The following is a 20,278-nucleotide window of genomic DNA, read 5'->3' on the forward strand; positions in this document are numbered from 1 at the left end:
GTACACACTACAAACCGTACTCAGATTTTACAGTAAAATGGTGACTATTGCACTGTGACTCATTACAATCGCATGTAGAGTGTACTAGTTACATACCATAATGTATTAAAGTCCAATTCCGGAAGATGTTTAAAGCTCCCATTCACTCCCATTGCACCCGTAGGTCAATGAATTTTCTCATGGTTATAAAGTCCAAAAATAACACCAATCACCAGCAATTTGTACAGCAAACACACACACACACACACACACACTTAGAAAATGCTTCTATAGTTCTGTTTTACTATACATTATTTTTGAACTGTAGTCATTTGTAACTTTCTCATTAAGTTCACTGAGGTTTGATAGAATTGACAGTTGCCCTCAGTCCAAAATGGCAGAGGCTAGCTCTGCTGCTGTGCACTGATGTTGCAATAGAATGACCAATTAGCTTTCCCTTCTTACGTCCTTTGATAAGAGTGTTCAAATCTACTGGACTTACAGTTTCTCTCTTCAACCTATTTAACACACAAAAATCATGACGGACCCTTTCAATTATCGACAAATTAGGGACTGTCTTTCTATGGGTGCAGATAAGACATTTATTCGCCCTATGATCCTTTCCATTGTGTTCTTTTGTTTGTATTACAAGCTCAGAGCATTCGGGTGAAACAGTCGTTAAACCACTCAAGTCCTTGTACAGACAAACCTTGAACATTTTAGATAAAAAAAATATCCTCATTGTATGATGCTGGAGAATCGTCATCTTCTGAGCTCAAATTTGTGTCTCGAGTATAAAATTTTAAATGGCTTGCTCCCTCCTCCATCATGTGACTTTGTTTACTTTTGTTCAGAGAACTCTATAAAATTCCTCATACTACATTTGGACAGACAGCACTCTGAAAGCCACAACTCAACAGAAAAGAGGTGCAGTTCTATTAGTAACTTTAAAGCCAAATTGAATAGTCTGCTAAAAGCTATCCAACTCTTTAACCACTGGCTCTTACTTGACTGATTTCACTTTGTATATAAATATCATTTTCTTTTGCCCATAACATACACTTTTTGCTGACATTGTGTGTTTTAATTGTGACCTGCTTGAAGCGCCCCCCAGCTGACAATAGGGGAGAGGCTGGGTACAACTTGGACAGGCTGCTAGGCCATCACAGGGCTGACATGAATAAGCCTTACAACCAGTGGAGTAGCAGTCACAGCTAATCTGTATGGTGCCCTCCATTCTAACAGTCGTGGATGTATTAAGGAAAACATTAGGCTGTATTTGATATGGCTGCTATTCAATCTAATATTTGCAGTGCAAAAGGATTTAAAAATGTGAGTTTTTTCCCATTTTTATAACATTTAAATTCTAATCTCTTGATGATCATAAAGATTTTAAACAAATCTCTTTCTTACAGTTATCTTAAAACGCTAGACTTTTGGCCTTTTATTGTGAAGGACAAGTGCTTTACAGGAAGTCATTGACCAGTGTCCTCTTTAAACTCAACTCACTCACAACACTGCCCTCTGTTGGGGTGGAGGTAGGACTTTCAGTTGATTCGTTACAAAATAAGAAAGTTTAGTACAATTATCTCTCTCGCTCTCTCTCTTTATATATATATATATATATATATATATATATATATATATATATATATATTCATTAATTTTTATATATAAATCTTTGTATGAAGTCTTGTTTGGTTTGTACTAGTTTATTGAAATTTTAGGAGCAGGCAACACCAAAGCACATCGTCATCTGACATCAGAAGGCCTTTGTAGGTCCTGCTTTACCTGAACCTGTGTAAAACTATGTCTCACTTCTGTTAAATTCACAGTTTATCCGTGTATTCCTTTGTGTGCTGAAATCAAGCTTGTGTATGATATATTTCGCCTGGTTGTTTGTTCCCCCTTTCCTTCGGTTGATGGTGACGGACCTACACAATGGAACCTCGCAAAGGTCATTTTAAAACTGAGGGCGAGGGAGAGAAAAACAGGAGGTGGGTCAGCTGACTCCGGGTGTGGTCATGTGATTGCTCGTAACAATAAAGCTCCGCGGAGCAGAGCCACCCGCACGTTTGAGTCTCAACAATGGGCCTGACAGAAGCATCGTTAAGTGTGTCGCTCTTGCTCGCCGTTATCGTCAATAAAGGTATGACTTATGGCCTGTAGTGCCGTTCCAAATGCTTAAACCTAACGTTTTCTAGCCAGCCAAAGTCACACATAACAAGTAAAGAGATACTGGATTCGTATAACTTTACGCCTGGACCCTCTTGAGTTCTCCTTTCCAGACACACAGATAACTCTAACTCCAGCTCAGCGAGGTTTCTTACTCTGTGATTCGAAGCCGCTCGCTGGCAGGGTTTCCTCCAGCGAAACCCCGAGTTTCTCTCTGTCTCCTCCCGCCGAGCCTGAAGAAGCCGTCCGTCCAGGCGGTTCGCTTCCTCGTTCACACAGTCCGTATCAAAGCGCTCGTCGCAGCGCGTCAACTGGCAGAAGTTTACGTCGGGAGAAGATCAAAATCTCGGCTGGGTTTTTAGCTTGTTAAACAAGGCTTAAAGTTACTAAAGTCACTAAAGTTAGCGCTTTCAACACTGTGACTCTGCGGACATTAATACAGGTGTCAGGTTGTCCCCTGCAGTGAAACGTTGATAGGAAAATTCCTATAGTTATCACACAAAGACTGGAGATTACGTGGGGATGATTGTAGTGCAGCTGAAAAGGTTACGGTTTTAAAACTGGACCAAATGGACTTTAAAAGTGAGTTTTTGAATATAGGCTGCATATTGGCTAGTCTTAACTTGTTTTAACAGTCTTCCAGTTGCTATAATTAAATTTACATGTTGAAATATAACAATATAATATATAACAATATAATATATAACGATATAATAAAATATACAATCTATAATATAGCTAGATAGCTAGCTCAACATATATTATAGATTGTACATTTTTAGACTTCTATTTTACCATTAAAATTTACAATCAGTTAAAACCTAGATGCAACCGTAGTAGAACTGTTGTGTCAGTAACACTGCAACTGAATAGCAAGTTACAACAGCAAATTGAATTGAATCCCACGCAGGGTTCCCCAGTCCCCTGGTGGGCAAGGAAGCCTGGGACTATGTGGAAGTGAGAGACGGGGCCCACATGTTCTATTGGCTGTATTATGCTGACAGCCAGTCCGCTGGATACAGGGACCTGCCTCTGATCATGTGGCTGCAGGTAAGACACGATTAGGTCCACTGACTTCTACTGACAACTGAAATTAAAAGACCACACCAGTGTTTCTGCAGGTTTTTAACTATTTTACAACAAATCACAGATGCTTTGGTATAATCTTCCAAAGCATGGTGTATGTCCTATGCCTCTCAATGTGTTTTTGCCCAGCTTCCAGTGGAGATTGGGTCATTTAGGCAATACTTTGCAATGAGCCCCCACGTCTGCTTGTATTCTTGTCCAAGTTGGATCTTTGTTGTTTGGCAAAGCAGCTTTGAGGCACAACTCAACCAATTTTTACACAGCAAGATCAGTTTACTAGGCATGGGGAGTACTACTAGGCCACTGAAAGATTGGCGATTGCAAATGACCACAGCTTGGGTTTGGAGATTACACATTTATAATGAAGCCAGCATTACAAACTTGGAGCATGGAGTTTGACAGACTTGGGTATTTATCATCTTTTATTAGACCCCCTGTATTGTCAGGAGGTCTAATAAAAGATGCAATTAAGTTGCATTATGGGAAATATAATTTATCTTTAAAGTGCCCAGTGATGTCTCAGGTTCTGCTGCCTCAGTTTTGACCATTCCTGACCATATCTTTTTTTTAAATCTGTTTGTCACAAGTCCAGCTTGATAGAAATGCAATACCAAGATGCTAATGGAAGCAGGTTTTAAGCCTCTGCAAGTTGATTTTCATATGACGTAAGCATGAGAAATATGGAAAGCAATGTCTGCTGCAAAGATAGGATTTTGCATTCAGAAGTTTTAATCCCTGGTTTGCCTTTGAAATGGTTACCAGTAACACACACAGGATCTGATGTAAATAACCTTACACATTGTAAATTTAAACAAGTTGAGTTATAACTGCAAGGTGGCTGATTCACATCTCCAGTTAACTAGAAAAAAAGCTTTTGGTGGTGACACTGAATGAGTAAGAGTAATGTTGGTACCTTTTTTTTTTTTTTTAGTAACAGAAGAGGAAGTCAATAATGAAGTGGTTTGGAGCCAACCCTCAAAGTTAAAAAATTGAGCCAGTCATCTTGGTAACAGATTAGCTACAAAATTTCTGTGGATTGTATTAATGCATAAATGAGTTTTCCCCAGGAAATTGTATAGCAGACAGATAATCTGAAATAAAAGTTTATTAAACACACACATTTGTATGTAAAAGTTTGGCCACCCCTGCGCAAAAGTAAATACAACCGCTGCAGCAAAATAGGCATTAAAAATTAGCCTTTCTTCAAATGTCAATGCCCTGTTACTTTTTATTTCATGAACTTGAAAAATAAAAAAAACTTGAACAGTGATTGTGGCATGTACAAAGGTTTAAATATGATTCAAATTGTAAAACACACAGAACTTCATTAACTCATCAGGCCGTAATTGATTCCTCAGGACTTGCAAAGCAGGTGAAGAACTGTCAGCGGATGACACTGCCAGAGCTGATAAACTCTCTGACTCTTCAAACCCTCTAGTAACACTCATCAACCATGGGCTCCTCCAAGCAACTGACTGAAGATCTGAAAATGAAGATAACTGATGCCCTCAAAGCAGGGGCGGCTATAAAAGGATATCAAAGTGCTTCCAGCTTGAAATTTCCACACATGAAAATTAGTAATAAAACTGCAGGTCTGCTGGGCAGAAAGGCAAAGCAAGATCCCCATATGACTGCAGAGGACCTCCAGGGAGGTTTAGCTGACACAGGAGTAGTGATGCAGCGTTGATGCACAAACAGGGTCTAAATGGAGGAGTCCTCAGAAGGAAACCTTACCTGCAGCCTTATCACAGAAGTCGACGTCTGAAATATGTAACTCAACATCTGGATAAGTCATTTTAGAAACAAGCGCTGTGGACAGATAAAGTTGAGCTGATTGGCCACAAGCACCAAAGGTGTGTCAGTTCAAAAATCAGTTGAATATGTAATTTGTCCAGGGGTGGCCAAACTTTTGCATACAGCTGTGTATTTAGCTTTTGCTCTATTAGATATAACCTCTTCTCTTACTGTTTGAAAATGATGAGGATATATGTCCATGTGTCTTTAGGGTGGACCAGGAGGATCAGGAAGTGGCTTTGGGAACTTTGAAGAGATTGGACCGTTGAACAGCGACCTAAAGCCCAGAAACACAAGCTGGGTAAGATGGTTGCATTTAAGGTTTTAAAGGAATTGGCATTTTGTTCAACTAGCTGTTTAGTGACCAGAAAACAGTTTCTGGAACACTCCAGAGATCAAAATACTACAATAAGTTGGAACTTAAACTAAAAATTCTCCTAAATTTCCCCCAGTGCATGGAAGACAATCATGTGCTTCTCTTTGAGTAATTTCCTGCCTTGTGTGTTGAAATCCTTTAATGCACACCTATACGTAATTATAACAGATTATTTCCTTTTGTTACTCGAAAAAGGTCTTGTATTGTAACAATGTTCCAAATAAAGTCTGTTAAAATGATGAAATGAAGGAAATGCAGGTTAAGATGCTGTTATATTGTGTGTGTGTGTGTGTGTGTGTGTGTGTGTGTGTGTGTGTGTTGGCTCTTTCAGGTACAGGCAGCCAGTGTGTTATTTGTAGACAACCCCGTGGGCACTGGCTTTAGCTACACCGACAGGCCTGACGGCTATGCTACCAATGTGGCCATGGTGGCCTCCGACATGCTGGTGCTGCTCAAACACTTCTTTACTGAGAACGCTGAGTTCCAGGTACGCCAGCTGGATGCTGACAACAGTCCAGTTTGCTTCACTGTAGCATGATGTTATGGTATTCCACAGGAGTCCCACTGAGCATGTTATCTCTGGTTTAATTGTCTTTGTAGAGTCCTGAGATCCCCAGGAACCTAAATGGTGCAACCCACTTATCAGTGGCATTATGGTCTGGTTTACCAAACTTATGAAGCTTGTGTCTAAAAGTTTAAATGGGTCACTCGCTAAGAGTGACCCATTTCACCTACAGAGAATTTTCAGCTGAATCTGTAGCTCCCCGACAGCTTTACAGAGCTTCATAGTGAGTTTCAGCTCATTGTTTAGCCGTCCAACGCACAACTTTACTATTTTGGTTTTTTAATATATTCTTTTTATATTGGTATTTTGGTTTACCAATCTCGTAGCGCTGTTTTTGGAGAAGAAAGCTCTAAAAACCAGCTTTACGCTACCTGCTCATTACCAAGCAGTAGACACACAGAGGACCCGATGGAGACTATGGGGGGAGCACTTAGCAGCGAAAGAGCAAGATATTTCCCTCAGGAGCTGGTGGAGACCGAAAATAGAGCTAAAAGTGAGGGAATGTTAGATTTATATTTGCTGGGTGGCTAGAAACCTGACTACAAATGAATAGTAATGTTGCTCCATAATTGCTGGAGGTGTAAATAGCAGCTACTGTTTGCTAACAAGTTCACCATATCAACTTGTGTTGATGTGTCAATGTTTTGTTAATAGCCTGTTTCTGCTACCTCCAAGTGGACAAAAAAATCAGTTATTGCAGGATTAAATTCAAGCAAGCTGAAGGCTTTCTCAACAGGTTCATATATACATATCATACAGTACTGTAGATGCCACTGATAAGTTTGAACTGATGGTAATTTTATTCTCTTCAGAGCATCCCCTTTTATATCTTCTCTGAGTCATATGGGGGGAAGATGGCAGCTGCTATCTCCTTGGAACTCATCAAGGTGAGTTCGCTGTCCCCTTCAGGTCCTTCTGAGCTCACTGATGTTGGTCCCCATGTCACAAAACTGTCATATGATGGATGACTAGGCAAAAAACATAACCATCCATAAATGGTTTGCTTGCAAAACAGGATGTTTTTGTTACTGTAACCAAGGTTACAAATAGAATAAAAATAGAAATAAATTATTTGTGACAAAAACAATCTTACTCAAAAAAATTAAACACTTTATGTTGGTTTTATGTGAATTCTTAAAGGGGTACTTGACCATGTCTTTTTTTTTTTTTTTTTTTTTTTTTAGCCCTAAACTAAATTTGACTGTACTGTGATGAAACACATCAATGCTGGTGTTGATATTGACATTTCATAATAAAGTTATAGAAAATTGTCATTTCATGAGTTGGAAATGGCTCAACACGCCATCTACCTCGCAAGGCCAATGCTGACAGAGTCAAACACTGGGACCTACTTATGTCATGAAATTTATATTTTTAAAAAAAAGTGTTTTGCCAACAGTTCAATGAAGTAACCTAAAGGAAGTTTGTCTAAGGTCAGTAAAAGAGATAAATTTAATTTTAGATGATGGATGGTTTTTATTTTTCCTCTTGCAGAGCCAACACACACTGGTTACCAGTATTTTTGTATTTCCCCTGAAATACAAAGAGTTAACTCAAAGGGAAACGGCTAAAATAAACAGGTTTAACCTGTTTAAAGTCTAAAGTTGTTAAACTAAGGAAATACAGACCAGTTTGAACTTAAATGAATATAGAGTTGACAAAACTAATTTAAAAACAAAAGGGGTTAAATGTGAAACCTTCCATTTATTGTGACTATTTGTATGTGTTGTGTTATGTACATGCATGTTCCATGTTTGTTAGTAAACTGCCTGTTTTATTTATTTAAAGGTTCTTGTCTCTGATCCACTATTCTCCTTCAAACCTAGAACTGGTCCTGTAGCTTATACTGTAGTTCTGTCAATGTCTCAGGTGCTACACTATCGTTTATAAAAATGTATAAAATGTTTCAGTTGTGTCTGAAAAGAAGATGGAACTGGCCACTTGTATTTCCTCAAGTATACAGGATTTACAGTCAGCAGTGGTTGACTGTGTGGACAGAAAGCTCCAGAGGCCTGCCATTTATTACTTTAGTAACACTCACAAAATGTCATTTAGTAAAGTCCTGAAATTGTTCCAGTAAACTGAAAGCCAGATGCAGTAAATAGCTTGGGGGCTCTGAAATTTCTGGTCTTGATTTTAGTGTGGATTTGCAAGGTTCCTAGTGAAAGATTTTAAAGAATTTTTAGAGAATTTTTGACGTCTAGTGTCCCCTTTAGGTTAATTTTCAGTTAAACACGTGTTAATCTAATAAGCAGAATGCGCTTGAATATCCTCCATCTTTTTGACGTAGATGAGTTTCTAGTAGAGATGAGGTCAACACCATGTGGTGTGTTTTTTAATCTGTCTCTCTTGTCTGTGCAGGCCATAGCACAAGGAACACTGAAATGCAGCTTTGCTGGTGTGGCACTTGGAGACTCATGGATTTCCCCAGTGGGTCAGTATCATTTAGTCTTTACACCTACTGTATACCTCAACCTAAGTACAAGTTTATAATCAAAAACAACCCTACTGGAATGTTACACATCTGGATTTTAGAACAGTCATAATGCTTAAGAGACTTTCAAATTCCATGTATATGACGCAATTGCAAAGCCTTTTATACATAGATTTTTCATCAATTATGTTTACAAAGCATCAGCGCAAGTTAAATTTTACTGTCTGTCCTCAAACAAGTTCAAACCAATCTCAATAAACCACTGAAACCCTTTAATTGATTCACTGGACTTGTTATAGAGGAAGATGACTGCTGCTTTTGCATGAGGACCCGGAAATAATGAAACCACTTAAATCACACTTCACACTCGGTGTCATATTTTGCTGCATTCAAAGAATTTCAGGCGGCTATGTATTAGATGTCAAAGACACTATCACTGGGTAGGATTGCCAACAGATGTCTGTCTGTAAAATGCACTGACAATCAAAGAGAGAAATTGAGAAAATATGCCACGGAAGACCACAGAGTAACATTAGCCTCAGGAGGGTAAGGACTGGCAGGAATCCCACTTTTAAAGCTGGATTTTAAACATTTTTCCAGAACACATTAACAGTAATGAGTGTGTTTATAGACTGTGCTCAGCAAGATGTCGTGCTTACCTCCTAGCAAATGAAAATGAAAATGCCAAATTTTTGAAGGAAGTTATTACAGTAGGAATGTATCAGGGGTTATTACTTAGAGTATACCACACAACTGAGTACACCCTCCTGCAACATGACTAAAATGTTGAATTATTCGTTCAAACTGTGTCATCGTACAATAATTGTATTTTTAAGTTGAAGTGTAGGGTATTTCATCTTATGTATAATTAAAAACAAACAGGTTAGATAGACTACATTGAAATAAGGCCCAAAGAACATCAATGCATCAAAAGTGAGTACCCCTGTGACCACTGCAGCAAATGTGATTTTACACCTGTAATTTCCGATTCAAGCTAACCGCACGAACAATGTTATAAAATAATCTGTGAACACACAACTTCCTCCGTTATGGCCCTGGTTGTGTCTAATGCAATATGGCTCCACATTGTAAGGAACCGTCTGACCAAGTAAGAAAGCAGATTGTCAGACTTCATAAAGATGGGAGAGGGTGCAGGAGCATCAGTTAGCTACTGAACATAAGCTGAAACACAAGCTGCAGCAGTGGTTAGGGGGTATAGGGAGAGGCATACTACCAATAACAGAAGGCGCATGCTTTTACCCTTGCATTGAAAAATGGACAGGTAAGGGCTTCTGACTTGGCACAAGGATCATCTACGGAAACTGGTGTTTCAGTGACTGATCACAGAGAGTGGAGGACATTGCATGAAGTCAACCTCTGCAGATTGCATCTAAAAGAAAACTATTGCTCTCAAAACTGCAAGATTAAACTTTTCCAAAGAACATGAAAAGAGGCCTGGTGTATATTGGCAGCACATTCTTTGATCAAATGACATCAAAATAAATTTGTTTGGATCAGATGGGGTCAAGCATGACTACCACAGTCACTGCAGAGTGCCAACCATGAAACATGGAAGAGGGAGTATGCTCATATAGGGCCGCAAGATTGTGTATCCAGATACTGAATGAAAAGAGGGCTCCCAGTGTCAAGAAGCTTCTTAGACTTTGGCTAGAAACAAATAAAATTGTATTAAATGGATAGATCTGTAATTTAGTGATAGTGACCAGGAGTGTACTCAGCTAATTGACCAGAACCTTGACCAGAAGAGAAAAGGATTTATCTTTAACTTTTCAGTGGAGAAATTACAAAACTTCTCACTGTAAGACTTGTGCTTCATCCACAGACTCTGTCATGACATGGGGACCATACCTCTACACTACTGTAAGTAACAAACAATGGGCAACATTTTCTGTTTAAAAATGTTCGGTAAAAACAGATTTTTGTGAGCAAGCGGGTCTGTTGAGTTTTCATCTGACTGTGGAAAGACTGGCTGTGTCTCTCTGCCGTATAGTCGCTGCTGGATGATTATGGCCTGGCGAACGTCAACAATGCCGCGAAGGAGGTGAAGCAGGCTGTGGATCAGCAACAGTTTCAAAAAGCCACTGAGCTGTGGTCTGAGGCTGAAACTGTGGTGGATAAGGTTGGTACACAGAGGACTCGCAGCAAAACAAAATCTGTACGCTGCACTGCTTGATACGAACAGGTTCACTTTGTCATATACAGGAATCTATTTATAGTGTATCAGTAAATACAAAGGACTGTACTTTTTAATATACTGTATATGCTGAAATTGCATATACAGTTGCTGTATATGCTGTAAAATCTGAAATACTGGCCGTGGCCTTGATTTACCTTAACTGCAGAAAGTACAACGGCGGTGAAACACGCTTGTAATAAAAACAGGCCTTTTATTAAAAAAATTAGGGTGGAAAAAGGAAGTGAACCCTTCCCTTCCCTTTAATAACTGTTCGAACCTCTTTTTGCAGCAGTAACCTCAGAAAAAAGCCTCTGGTAGCTGCAGATCCGACCTGCACAACATTCAGGAGGAATTTTGGACCATTCTTCCTACAGTTATTCTTCAGCTCAGCCATATTCTTGTCTGGTGAATGGCTCTCTTGAGGTCATAGCACAGTATCTTCATTGGTATAAGGTCTGGACTCTGACTGGAACCCTCCAAAAGGTGGATTTTCTTTGTTTGAAGTCATTCTGTAGTAGATTTAGGGTCATTTTCCCAATGCATCACCCAACTTCTACAGAGCTTCAGCTCGTGAACAGCCACCCTGACATTATCAACGTATCTTAGAAGATAAACTTGGGATTTCATTCCCGCCTCAATGATGGCGAGCTGTCCAGGTCCAGAGGCAGCAAAGTAGTCCCAAATCATGATGCTCCCTCTACCGTACATCACCACTGGGATGAGGTTTTCATGTTGGTGTGCAGCGCCATGTTTATGCCATATGTAGTGCTGTGTGTTCTTGCCAAAGAAATTCAGCCTTATCTTCACCAGTGCACAAAACATTTCCCAGAAGTGTTGTAGAGTGTCAAGGTGCTCTTTGGTGAACTTAAGGCACACAGTGATGTTTTGTTCTGTTCTGTTTTTTCATTTTTGGAGAACAGCTGCTTGCTCCTTGATGTCATTCCATGGACACCATGCTCCATGCATCCATGCAAACTCCTCCAATGATTTCTCTAAGCCTTTAACTCTTATTTTGGTGTTCTTCGTTACCTCACTGAGCATTCTGTGTTGAGCTTTTGGATTCATCCTAGCTGGGCACCCACTTCTTCATCTAGAGATATCCTATTGTATGGCATATACTGTGGACTGCCTGGAACTCCTTGTACCCGTCGCCATACAGATCTTCCTCATAGACACACTGATGCCAGTAATGCAATATTTCTGGTGTATCCTTGCCAGAATTTGGTTTCTACCACTGTGACCTACTTCCTTATGCACCTGGCAAAAAACCTCCCAATGTTTCTGATGATGATGTAAGAAACATGGAGGTTTTTGGCCAGTGTGACTGGATGCTTGGAGTCTTCAGACATATAGTGGCTTCAGAAAGCATCAGCATCACTTTTTTTGGACGCTTTATTGTGTTGTAGATACAACTTTAAATTGATAAAATTGCCGTTTTCTTCCTCCATCAATCTAAGTTTAATAATCGTCATGACAAATGTTTTTAGAAATTTCTTGCAAATTTATTAATCAAAAACTGAAATCTCTCTTTTACAAAAGTATTCAGATCCTTTTGCTGTGACTCTAAAAATTGTGGTCAAGTGCACCCTGTCTCTTTTAATTATCCTTGAGATGTCTACAACTTGATTGGAGTCCTCTTGTGGAAAATTAAGTTGATTGGACATTGTTTAGAAAGGCACACACCTGTGTGCATATAAGGTCCCACAATTCACACTTCACTAGTACAGTTAACCCTCTGTAGACCTCAGCGAAATTGTGCTGAGAAGAGGCCATCTCGCTTTTCAGATGATACCAGGATGAGATGGAATAGACAAAGTGCGTCAATGTATCATTTTCTTCTTTGGCATAAACTGCATTACCTGAGATACTTGTTTTGGCCTCAGTCACCTTGCTCTGGTTTTTCTCTCAAACAATCTGGATTTGCGGGCCACTGCTCCTCTGGCAGCATCAGGATTTGTGGACCTGATTAGCGGGCTTATACCTGACCCGAGCCTGATGGAACCTGGTGGGACCCAATGGGTCTGGCCGGATTCAGACAAAAACTTAGAAATGATTTTCGGGTTTGGGTCGGGTTAAGTCACATAGGCCAAAATCAGTGATGCAAATGGGAGACTCAAGATTAAGCATAGTCTACAGTCCTGGTTGAAATGATTGGCACCCCTGAATTTTAAGTACAGAATTTAGAATATCTACAAAAATAAATACACAAAGTTTTTTTTATAATCAAAATATTTTAATAACATGTCCAAAGTTACTAAACAAAAGAAAATAAAAAACAAAACTTGCATTATAGTGAAATAATATAAACGCAAAATGTACCCCCAACATAATTATTGGCACCCTTCAATAATATCTGGTTGTAGACCTTTGTTAACAATGACAGCCTCTACACGTTTCTTGTAGCCATCTAGAGTCCTTTTTGCAATGGAAGATATCAGCTCTCTCCAACCGTTTTCATGGGATCTAGGTCAGGACCCATTGCTGGCCAGTTTAAAACAGTCCATTTTTTCCTTTTTTTAACCACTGTTTTATGCTGCTGGATGTTTGCTTTGGATGATTGTCCTGCTGAAAGACCCAAGACCTTCACCTCAAACCTAGTTTTCACTGGGTAACACATTTGACTCTAAAATACCTTGGTAATCTTCTGATATCATCATTCCTTTGATACATTCAATGCCTCCAGCACCAGAGGCAGCAAAGCAGCCCCACAGCACAATAGAACCTCCAAAATGTTTTACTGTAGGTAGGGCGTTCTTTTCCTTCTGGGCTTCATTTCATCACCTATAAACAAACTGAAGCGCTGCGTTCCCAGAGAGCTCTACTTTGGTTTTCATTTGTCCACAGAACATTATCCCAGAAAGACTGTGGCTTATCTAGGAAAGTTTTAGCAAATCAGTCTCTCTTATGCACTGAAACCATCACTAATTGGTTAATTCAGGTCATGTGAACACTGAAAATTGTTTTTTATTTTGTTGGAGGAGCTAATTTAAATTCATCAAAGGGGTGCCAATAATTGTTTTGTGTACATTTTATGTCAGTGTTTATTTCACTATATGAATTTTTTTGTTTTGTTTTGTTCTTCAGTACTTTGGACATTTTATTAAATATTCTAATTAAACAAAATTGCAAAGAACTTGCGTTTAATTTTGAAGATCTTCTAAATTCTGTGCTTAAAATTCAGGGGTGTCAATAATTTCAACCAGGACTGTATCTGACTTTGAACTCTGTTTGGTGTACCAAGAGCTAAAAGCTTGAAGGCCGTGGAGAAAGTTGGCGGATCGATGGCCTATCCCCAGTTGTGCTTTATTTTCTTGTTGAGTTCCTGCGAGCATTCTTGGAGGCCCAGCGTGAACTTGAAGGAGACCAGTACACAACCCTAAACCTAGTGTTCCTCTGGTTCGAGTGGCTGAAGGATGAAGGACTGTAGTAGAACAACAGACACCCCTTACCAGGCAGTCATCCTTGAGAGGCATCTCAACATGATCACACGAAAGAGATAAGGGACCAACACAAAATTGCCACTTTCCTTTGGCTTCTCCTTTGGCCATATATCATTGATGAAGTAGAACTTCTCATGCACAACAACATGGATCTTTTGGGCTGGTGGCAAGAACACTACCTCACTTACCTGAAGCTAGGTGTACTTGGTCGAGGAATTCTGGCCATTCCAACTAGCAGCAGCAGCAGCGGACAGAACCGTAGCATTGCTGGAGGAACAATCGACTAGAGGAGAACAGCACTGAAACCATCCACGGTGGATGCTATTCTCTTCCTCCAGGAAAAACTTAACATAATCCAACCATCGTGGTTTATTTGAAGTTTCAAGTGACGGTTACAGTTGAGTTAAAGAGTTCATGAAGATGAAAACTTGACAATTGTTAATGGTAAGACTCAAATTTTATTTGAAATGCTGCATTTTAACGTTGTCTCTTAACATTCACAGACTGCAGGTTAACTATATGTTAAAATACTTTTGTTGATGTCTTCTGTGGTGCATGTTATTTGGTTAAGTTAATGTTCCTATTTTCAGCTCATGAGTTATGGTTGGCAAAAGCTAACCATAGGTGGTGTTAGTGTTCAACACAGCAGTGCAACTGCAGCCTACTATATGTGTGAAGAACTGCTGATGAAATTGCAAATATTGTGTGTGTGTGTGTGTGTGTGTGTGTGTGTGTGTGTGTGTGTGTGTGTGTGTGTGTGTGTGTGTGTGTGTGTGTGTGTGTGTGTGTGTGTGTGTGTGTGTGTGTGTGTGTGTGTGTGTGTGTGTGTGTGTGTGTGTGTGTGTGTGTTAAAACTATCTAGCCATAGTCTCTATAAAACAATGCCTTTTGACAGTCATTTGCAAGGTACCCACACATGTATATTCAGGGTAAACAGGGAAGCTGTGACCATTGAAACAACAACTGCTTGAGAGGGTAAAACAAACTCAGTGCTTCAGCTTACACTAACTGCATCTGGCTTGGGTTGGGTTCGGACATAAAAAACAGAGTGCCTGTTGGGTTTGGGTCGGGCTCGGTTACTACTCTCTCGAACAGAAATACGTGCCCGGACCCACACTCTGGACTAGATATATATTTTGCATCCTTACGGAGTGACACTGCACCAACTCTCATGGAAGCAAGATCTGCAGGGGTTGCATAAGGTGCTCTCACATCTCCAGTGAGTTGCATGAGATATTTTAAGGATCTCTGAGACCCTGCTGGTCACAATTGCTCGGAATCTGGTGCAGTTTGTTTCTCCACACGTGTGCAGCTACCGCTGCTGCCCGTATCTCCAGTAATGGTAGATACTGCGCGGTTGGGCATCGGTGTTGTGCAACAGCAGGTATGTAACAGTTCCATAACCAGCTCAGTTGGCAGTTGAAGTTTACTTTTTGGTATCCTGTGATGCTTGAAGGCTTTAAGGATGGGTTAGGTTGACAAAATATCAGATTTATTTTTTCATGATTGATTTATTTATGAAAATTAGATTTGTGTGACCACAAATTGAATGAACTGCCTTTTTTTTTTTTTTTTTTTCAAGTATTCTGAGTCTGCTTAAGGGGAATTTAAAGCAAATAAGGAGCCTTGAAATAAAGAGATAATAACCTGAATTAAACTCAGTGAGCACTTTATTAGGAACTACAGTACACCTGCTTATTCTTGCAATTATCCAGTGAGCCAATCATGTGGCATCAGGGCAATGCATAAAACCATGCAGATACAGGTCAGGAGCTTCAGTTAATGTTCACATCAAAGACCAGAATGAGGAAAAAATGTGAGTGACTTTGACTGTGACATGATTGTTGGTGCCAGACAGGCTGGTTTGAGTATTTCTGAGACTGCTGATCTCCTGGGATTTTCACACACAACAGTTTCAAGTTTATTCAGAATGTTGCGAAAAACCAAAAACATCCAGTGAGCAGCAGTTCTGTGGACGGAAACATGTTTTGATGAGAGAAATTGGAGGAGAAAAGCCAGACTGGTTGGAGCTGACAGAACAGTTACAGTATCTCTGATAACTCATAACAGATACAGAAGGCTACAACAGCAGAAGACCACATCGGGTTCCACTCCTGTCAGCCAAGGACTGAAATCTGAGGCTGCAGTGGACACACTCACCAACAGCAGACAGCTGGAGACTGGAAAAACGTAGCCTAGTAAATCTCCATTTCGGCAGAGGCAGGGTAGATAGTAGGGTCAGAATTTGGCATCATCAGCATGAGCCCATGGACGCAGCCTGCCTTGTGTCAGTAGTCTGTGGTGGTGGTGGTGTTGTACTGGTGTTGGGAATGAAGATCTTTCTTAGCTTTCTTTTCCAGTAGTGTGCACACAATAACACTGTAAGATCATCACAACAGATGAACAAATATCTGCCGCAATTCACATCCGCACTATTATCCACAACCAACTTCAGCACTTTGTTTACAAACTAACAATCCACTCTGTCTCCGTCTTTTTATCCAAAGCTAGTAACGGCAATTAATGCAAAAATTACTACCATCACCAACCGTGGCATCCACAATATACAGAAGTAACCATATTCCAACTGTGTCTCAGCAAGACAAAAATACAGTGTGAACAAACAGTTACACATACCGTAGCTTTTTATGTGCAGTTGTTTCCTTTCCTCCTGCATGTTAACTCAAATCGAATCCAAAGGGGCTGAGAGGTTCGTAAGTAGTATCAATGTTACATAAGATAAATGTGTTAATATTACTGTTGTAGTAAAAAAAAACAAAAAAAGAAAATTGACCATCAGATGAGCGTAAGAATAATTTCTCACTATGGAAGTTCAAATACAACATTTTGAATTTGACAGTGCTCAGAAATGAATTTTGATTTTAATTTTTTCCATATTGCCCTTTTTAAAGTATGATGTCTGTGCTGCATCCTGTCGTCAAAAACCAGTTTGCGTACAGGAACCATGAGGTTTGATGTAGACCTGTTTTGGTTTTTCTCATCAGAACACCAACGGAGTCAACTTCTACAACATCCTCACAAAGGAAGCGGATGACAAACTCACCTCTTCAGCAGGAGTGAACTTCATTGGTAAGACAGTGTGCCACATGATTGCATCCAGTCAGCAGAGGACAGAATATATTTATTATGTAACAGGGTTTCTGTATTATTTCAAGTCTAAGTGTAATTTTTCTTCAGGGGTCCACACTCATTTGTCCTTTTTTTTATCCCTCCATCAGCTCTGCAGGCACGACGCCACGTCCGTCCCCTCCACAGGCAATCACTGAGTGCACTGATGAATGGACCAATCAGAGAGAAACTGGGTATCATTCCCCAGAATGTCACCTGGGGAGGTACTGTTTCTGAGCAGAGGACTCGGTCCTGAATCAGAATTTCCCACTCCTTTTAGAAATGTTTCCATCTTTCCTCTGCTACGCCGTCATATTTGGTTTTCCCTCTCCTGTCTTGCTGTGTGTCCAGGCCAGGCAAATGATGTGTTCAGCAACATGGCAGGAGATTTCATGAGGCCAGTGGTGGACATAGTAAACAAGCTGCTGAACGCTGGAGTCAACGTCACTGTCTACAATGGACAGCTGGACCTCATAGTGGACACCATGGGTAACTTTCTCAGCGTATTACCTTGTGGTGTGTGGTGTGTGGCCCAGGATTCAGTGCTAGATTAGTGTAAACCAATTCCAGCTCTGCCACATGAATCAGTACTTCTTGTCACAGGTCAGGAGCTATGGTTGAAGCAGCTGAAGTGGGAGGGGATACCTGGATTTAACAAGCTGAGGTGGACTCCCCTGTATGACCCCATCTCCCCAGGCATTACTGGAGCCTTCTACAAGACTTATAAGAACTTTGCCTTCTACTGGATCCTCAGAGCTGGTCACATGGTAAGAAATTGGCTGCAGTGGTGTTGATTTGTAAAAATATCTGGAAATGAGGAATATGGATACGGGACCAAGTATTTCAGACTATTAAGTAAACACTTCACAATGAGCCACTTTTTTTTTTTGGTTTGTTTTTAAAGATTAATTTCACACTTGCGATTGACAGCCCTTAACCACATGTTTTTGATGCAAACTGAGATGAGACCCTTTATTTTTGGTTGCCGTTACCTTAATGTGGCTGCTTAGGGATGGGTCCTGATAGCTGCTTCCATTTTGGGTCCATCCCAATTTCCATCCCGGTCAATTTCGCCAGCCAAATTGACCGTCACCTGCAGTAGATTATGTAACCATGTGGCTAATTAATGTTAATTACATAACAGCTACACTCAATCTTTAGACTGTTGGTTAATGTGCTCTCTCAAAGCCACTGACTGTACTCTGCCAAAGACTGTGATTGAAAAGTGAAATCGGTGTGTAACATCACTCTACGATTCCGAGTGAACTGTGTTTTTGTTGTTCAATAGAGTAGCGACTCTTCTCAAGGGGAAATGATTTTAGACGGTCGTGGCATGTTAATTACAGTTCAGTTTTTTTTATGCAGAACAAGTAAATTTTTAGAGCTCCTTAACCTCATATTTCTAAATCAGGACCTCTGTTGTTTGGATCGAGTAGTTTGTGAAAAACCAGGTGTATGTCAGTGTGTTAAAGCTGCTCTCTCTGAAGCCACAACAATTCGTCAGTGAATCAATCGAAAGAAAATTAACTGGCAACTGTGAGAATGCACAACTTTTCTAGGTCTTACAATGTTAGAAAATTTGGAAGTGTGGAGTGTAGGTCAGACAAAACAAGACATTTGATGATGTCACATGGGGCTCTAGGCTATTGTAATTGGCATTTCTCAGTTTTCTTTTGTTTTTTTGAGACCAAGTGATAAGTCGATATGGAAATTTGTTTGCAGCCGTAATTATTTCAATTTTTATTCAACATCTCAGGTTGTCTCCCAGGTTGTAGGAACAGGTTGTGAAAATTAGTCTAGCTTGATGAATGTAAATGCTGATTAATTTAGTAGCTACCACTAAAAACTATAGTATTTCTGGTTTTTCTCACCCAGCAACAGGGGATTACAGATCTAAGCTGAGCCCTCGAGTTGTCGTTATTTGCAAAGGATGAAAGCTAAACTTACTGAGATTTGATAAGGGATTCAAAAGGATTCAGATTTGATAGATGGATTTGACAGTGGAGTCAGATTGGATAGGGTGCCATCAAACCCTAGTTTCACTGAGCTACGGTAATGTTGCCTCGTCCAAGGTAAGCTAACTTTAGCTTCACTGACCCAGAGACAGCGGCAGAACACTGACAGCTGTGCGTCGCAAAGCAAATTTTGCCTCTTAGGGAGACAGCGACTTCTCTCTACCCGCTTGAGTTTGCAGGTTTGACAGTAACAATCGCTTAACAAAAAAGCACAAAGTTGACGAACGTAGGTTTCACATATTTTGTGAAATATTTTGTGACAGTGTAGACATAACACTTTTGAATACGGGGCATATGGTTAAGAGGTTATTAACTAGAAGAGTATGTCTTTAATATATCTCCCCTGTAAGGTGGACAAGGATCTTCACCAAGCATTAGACAAGTCAAGATGGCAGGCATTATATAAAAAGACAAATGTTGGGGGGTATAATGATGCAATAAATCAGTGGGGAGTGAACTGGAAAGCACAAACTGGTTCTTACACCATTATTTAGTAACTGATCAGCGGGTTGAGGACTTCCAACTAAAAACTCCACAATAGAAACATGAGTTACAAAAATAGTACAAGAATTCAAAAGTATTATTTCAAAATAAATGTCTTTTTTTTTTTTTTTTTCCCCCTGTATTGACAGATTCCCTCAGACCAGGGACCTATGGCCTTGCAGATGATGAAGATGATCACCCAGCAAGTCTGATCCCCCCACTCTGATGCCAGCTGGAACGGCTCTGACAATCACAATAATCACATGACCTTTTTATAATTCACTTTCTGCTAAACCAAATTAAAAATCTTAGTCCTCCTTGATTACAACAAAGACCTGTGTACATTTCAGCTGTAACACCGATAAAGACTGTTTCTTTTTTCTTTTTGTTTCTTCTTCTCTGGTACAGTAAACATTTCAAATATGCTCTTTTCATTCTAAGAATGTGAGAAACCTGGAAAACTACATATCCAGACCTAAAGTATTTGGACAGTTGCACTTTATTTGTTCTTCAGGCTCTGAGCTGCGGCACATTCAATTAGAAATAAAAATAATGTAGACTGTATCGAAGTGCCAAGTCTCAGCTTTCATTTGAGCAGCTTTGCA

The 20,278-nt window shown here is 39.9% G+C and overlaps 1 protein-coding gene across 1 annotated transcript; it reads left to right on the forward strand.

Moving 5' to 3' along the window:
- Positions 1-1,996: 1,996 nt before the first annotated feature.
- scpep1 (serine carboxypeptidase 1) lies at positions 1,997-20,055 on the forward strand. Its single transcript, XM_040123960.1, has 13 exons — positions 1,997-2,128; positions 3,065-3,204; positions 5,246-5,335; positions 5,742-5,897; positions 6,788-6,862; positions 8,337-8,409; positions 10,253-10,290; positions 10,421-10,549; positions 17,052-17,136; positions 17,286-17,399; positions 17,527-17,664; positions 17,779-17,942; positions 19,823-20,055. Exons 1-13 carry the CDS (start codon positions 2,068-2,070, stop codon positions 19,883-19,885), a joined length of 1,326 nt encoding a protein of 441 aa, XP_039979894.1. The 5' UTR covers positions 1,997-2,067; the 3' UTR covers positions 19,886-20,055.
- The last annotated feature ends 223 nt before the right edge of the window (positions 20,056-20,278 follow it).

This window comes from Xiphias gladius, chromosome 3, assembly GCF_016859285.1.
Source record: "Xiphias gladius isolate SHS-SW01 ecotype Sanya breed wild chromosome 3, ASM1685928v1, whole genome shotgun sequence".
Taxonomy (NCBI): Eukaryota; Metazoa; Chordata; class Actinopteri; order Istiophoriformes; family Xiphiidae; genus Xiphias; species Xiphias gladius.

Coding starts and splice junctions, on each gene's coding strand:
- scpep1 (XM_040123960.1), top strand. CDS start 2,068: ATGGGCCTGACAGAAGCATCGTTAAGTGTGTCGCTCTTGCTCGCCGTT. Junction 17,400..17,526: donor CCAGAATGTCACCTGGGGAG/GTACTGTTTCTG, acceptor CTGTGTGTCCAG/GCCAGGCAAATGATGTGTTC. Junction 17,943..19,822: donor TCCTCAGAGCTGGTCACATG/GTAAGAAATTGG, acceptor CTGTATTGACAG/ATTCCCTCAGACCAGGGACC.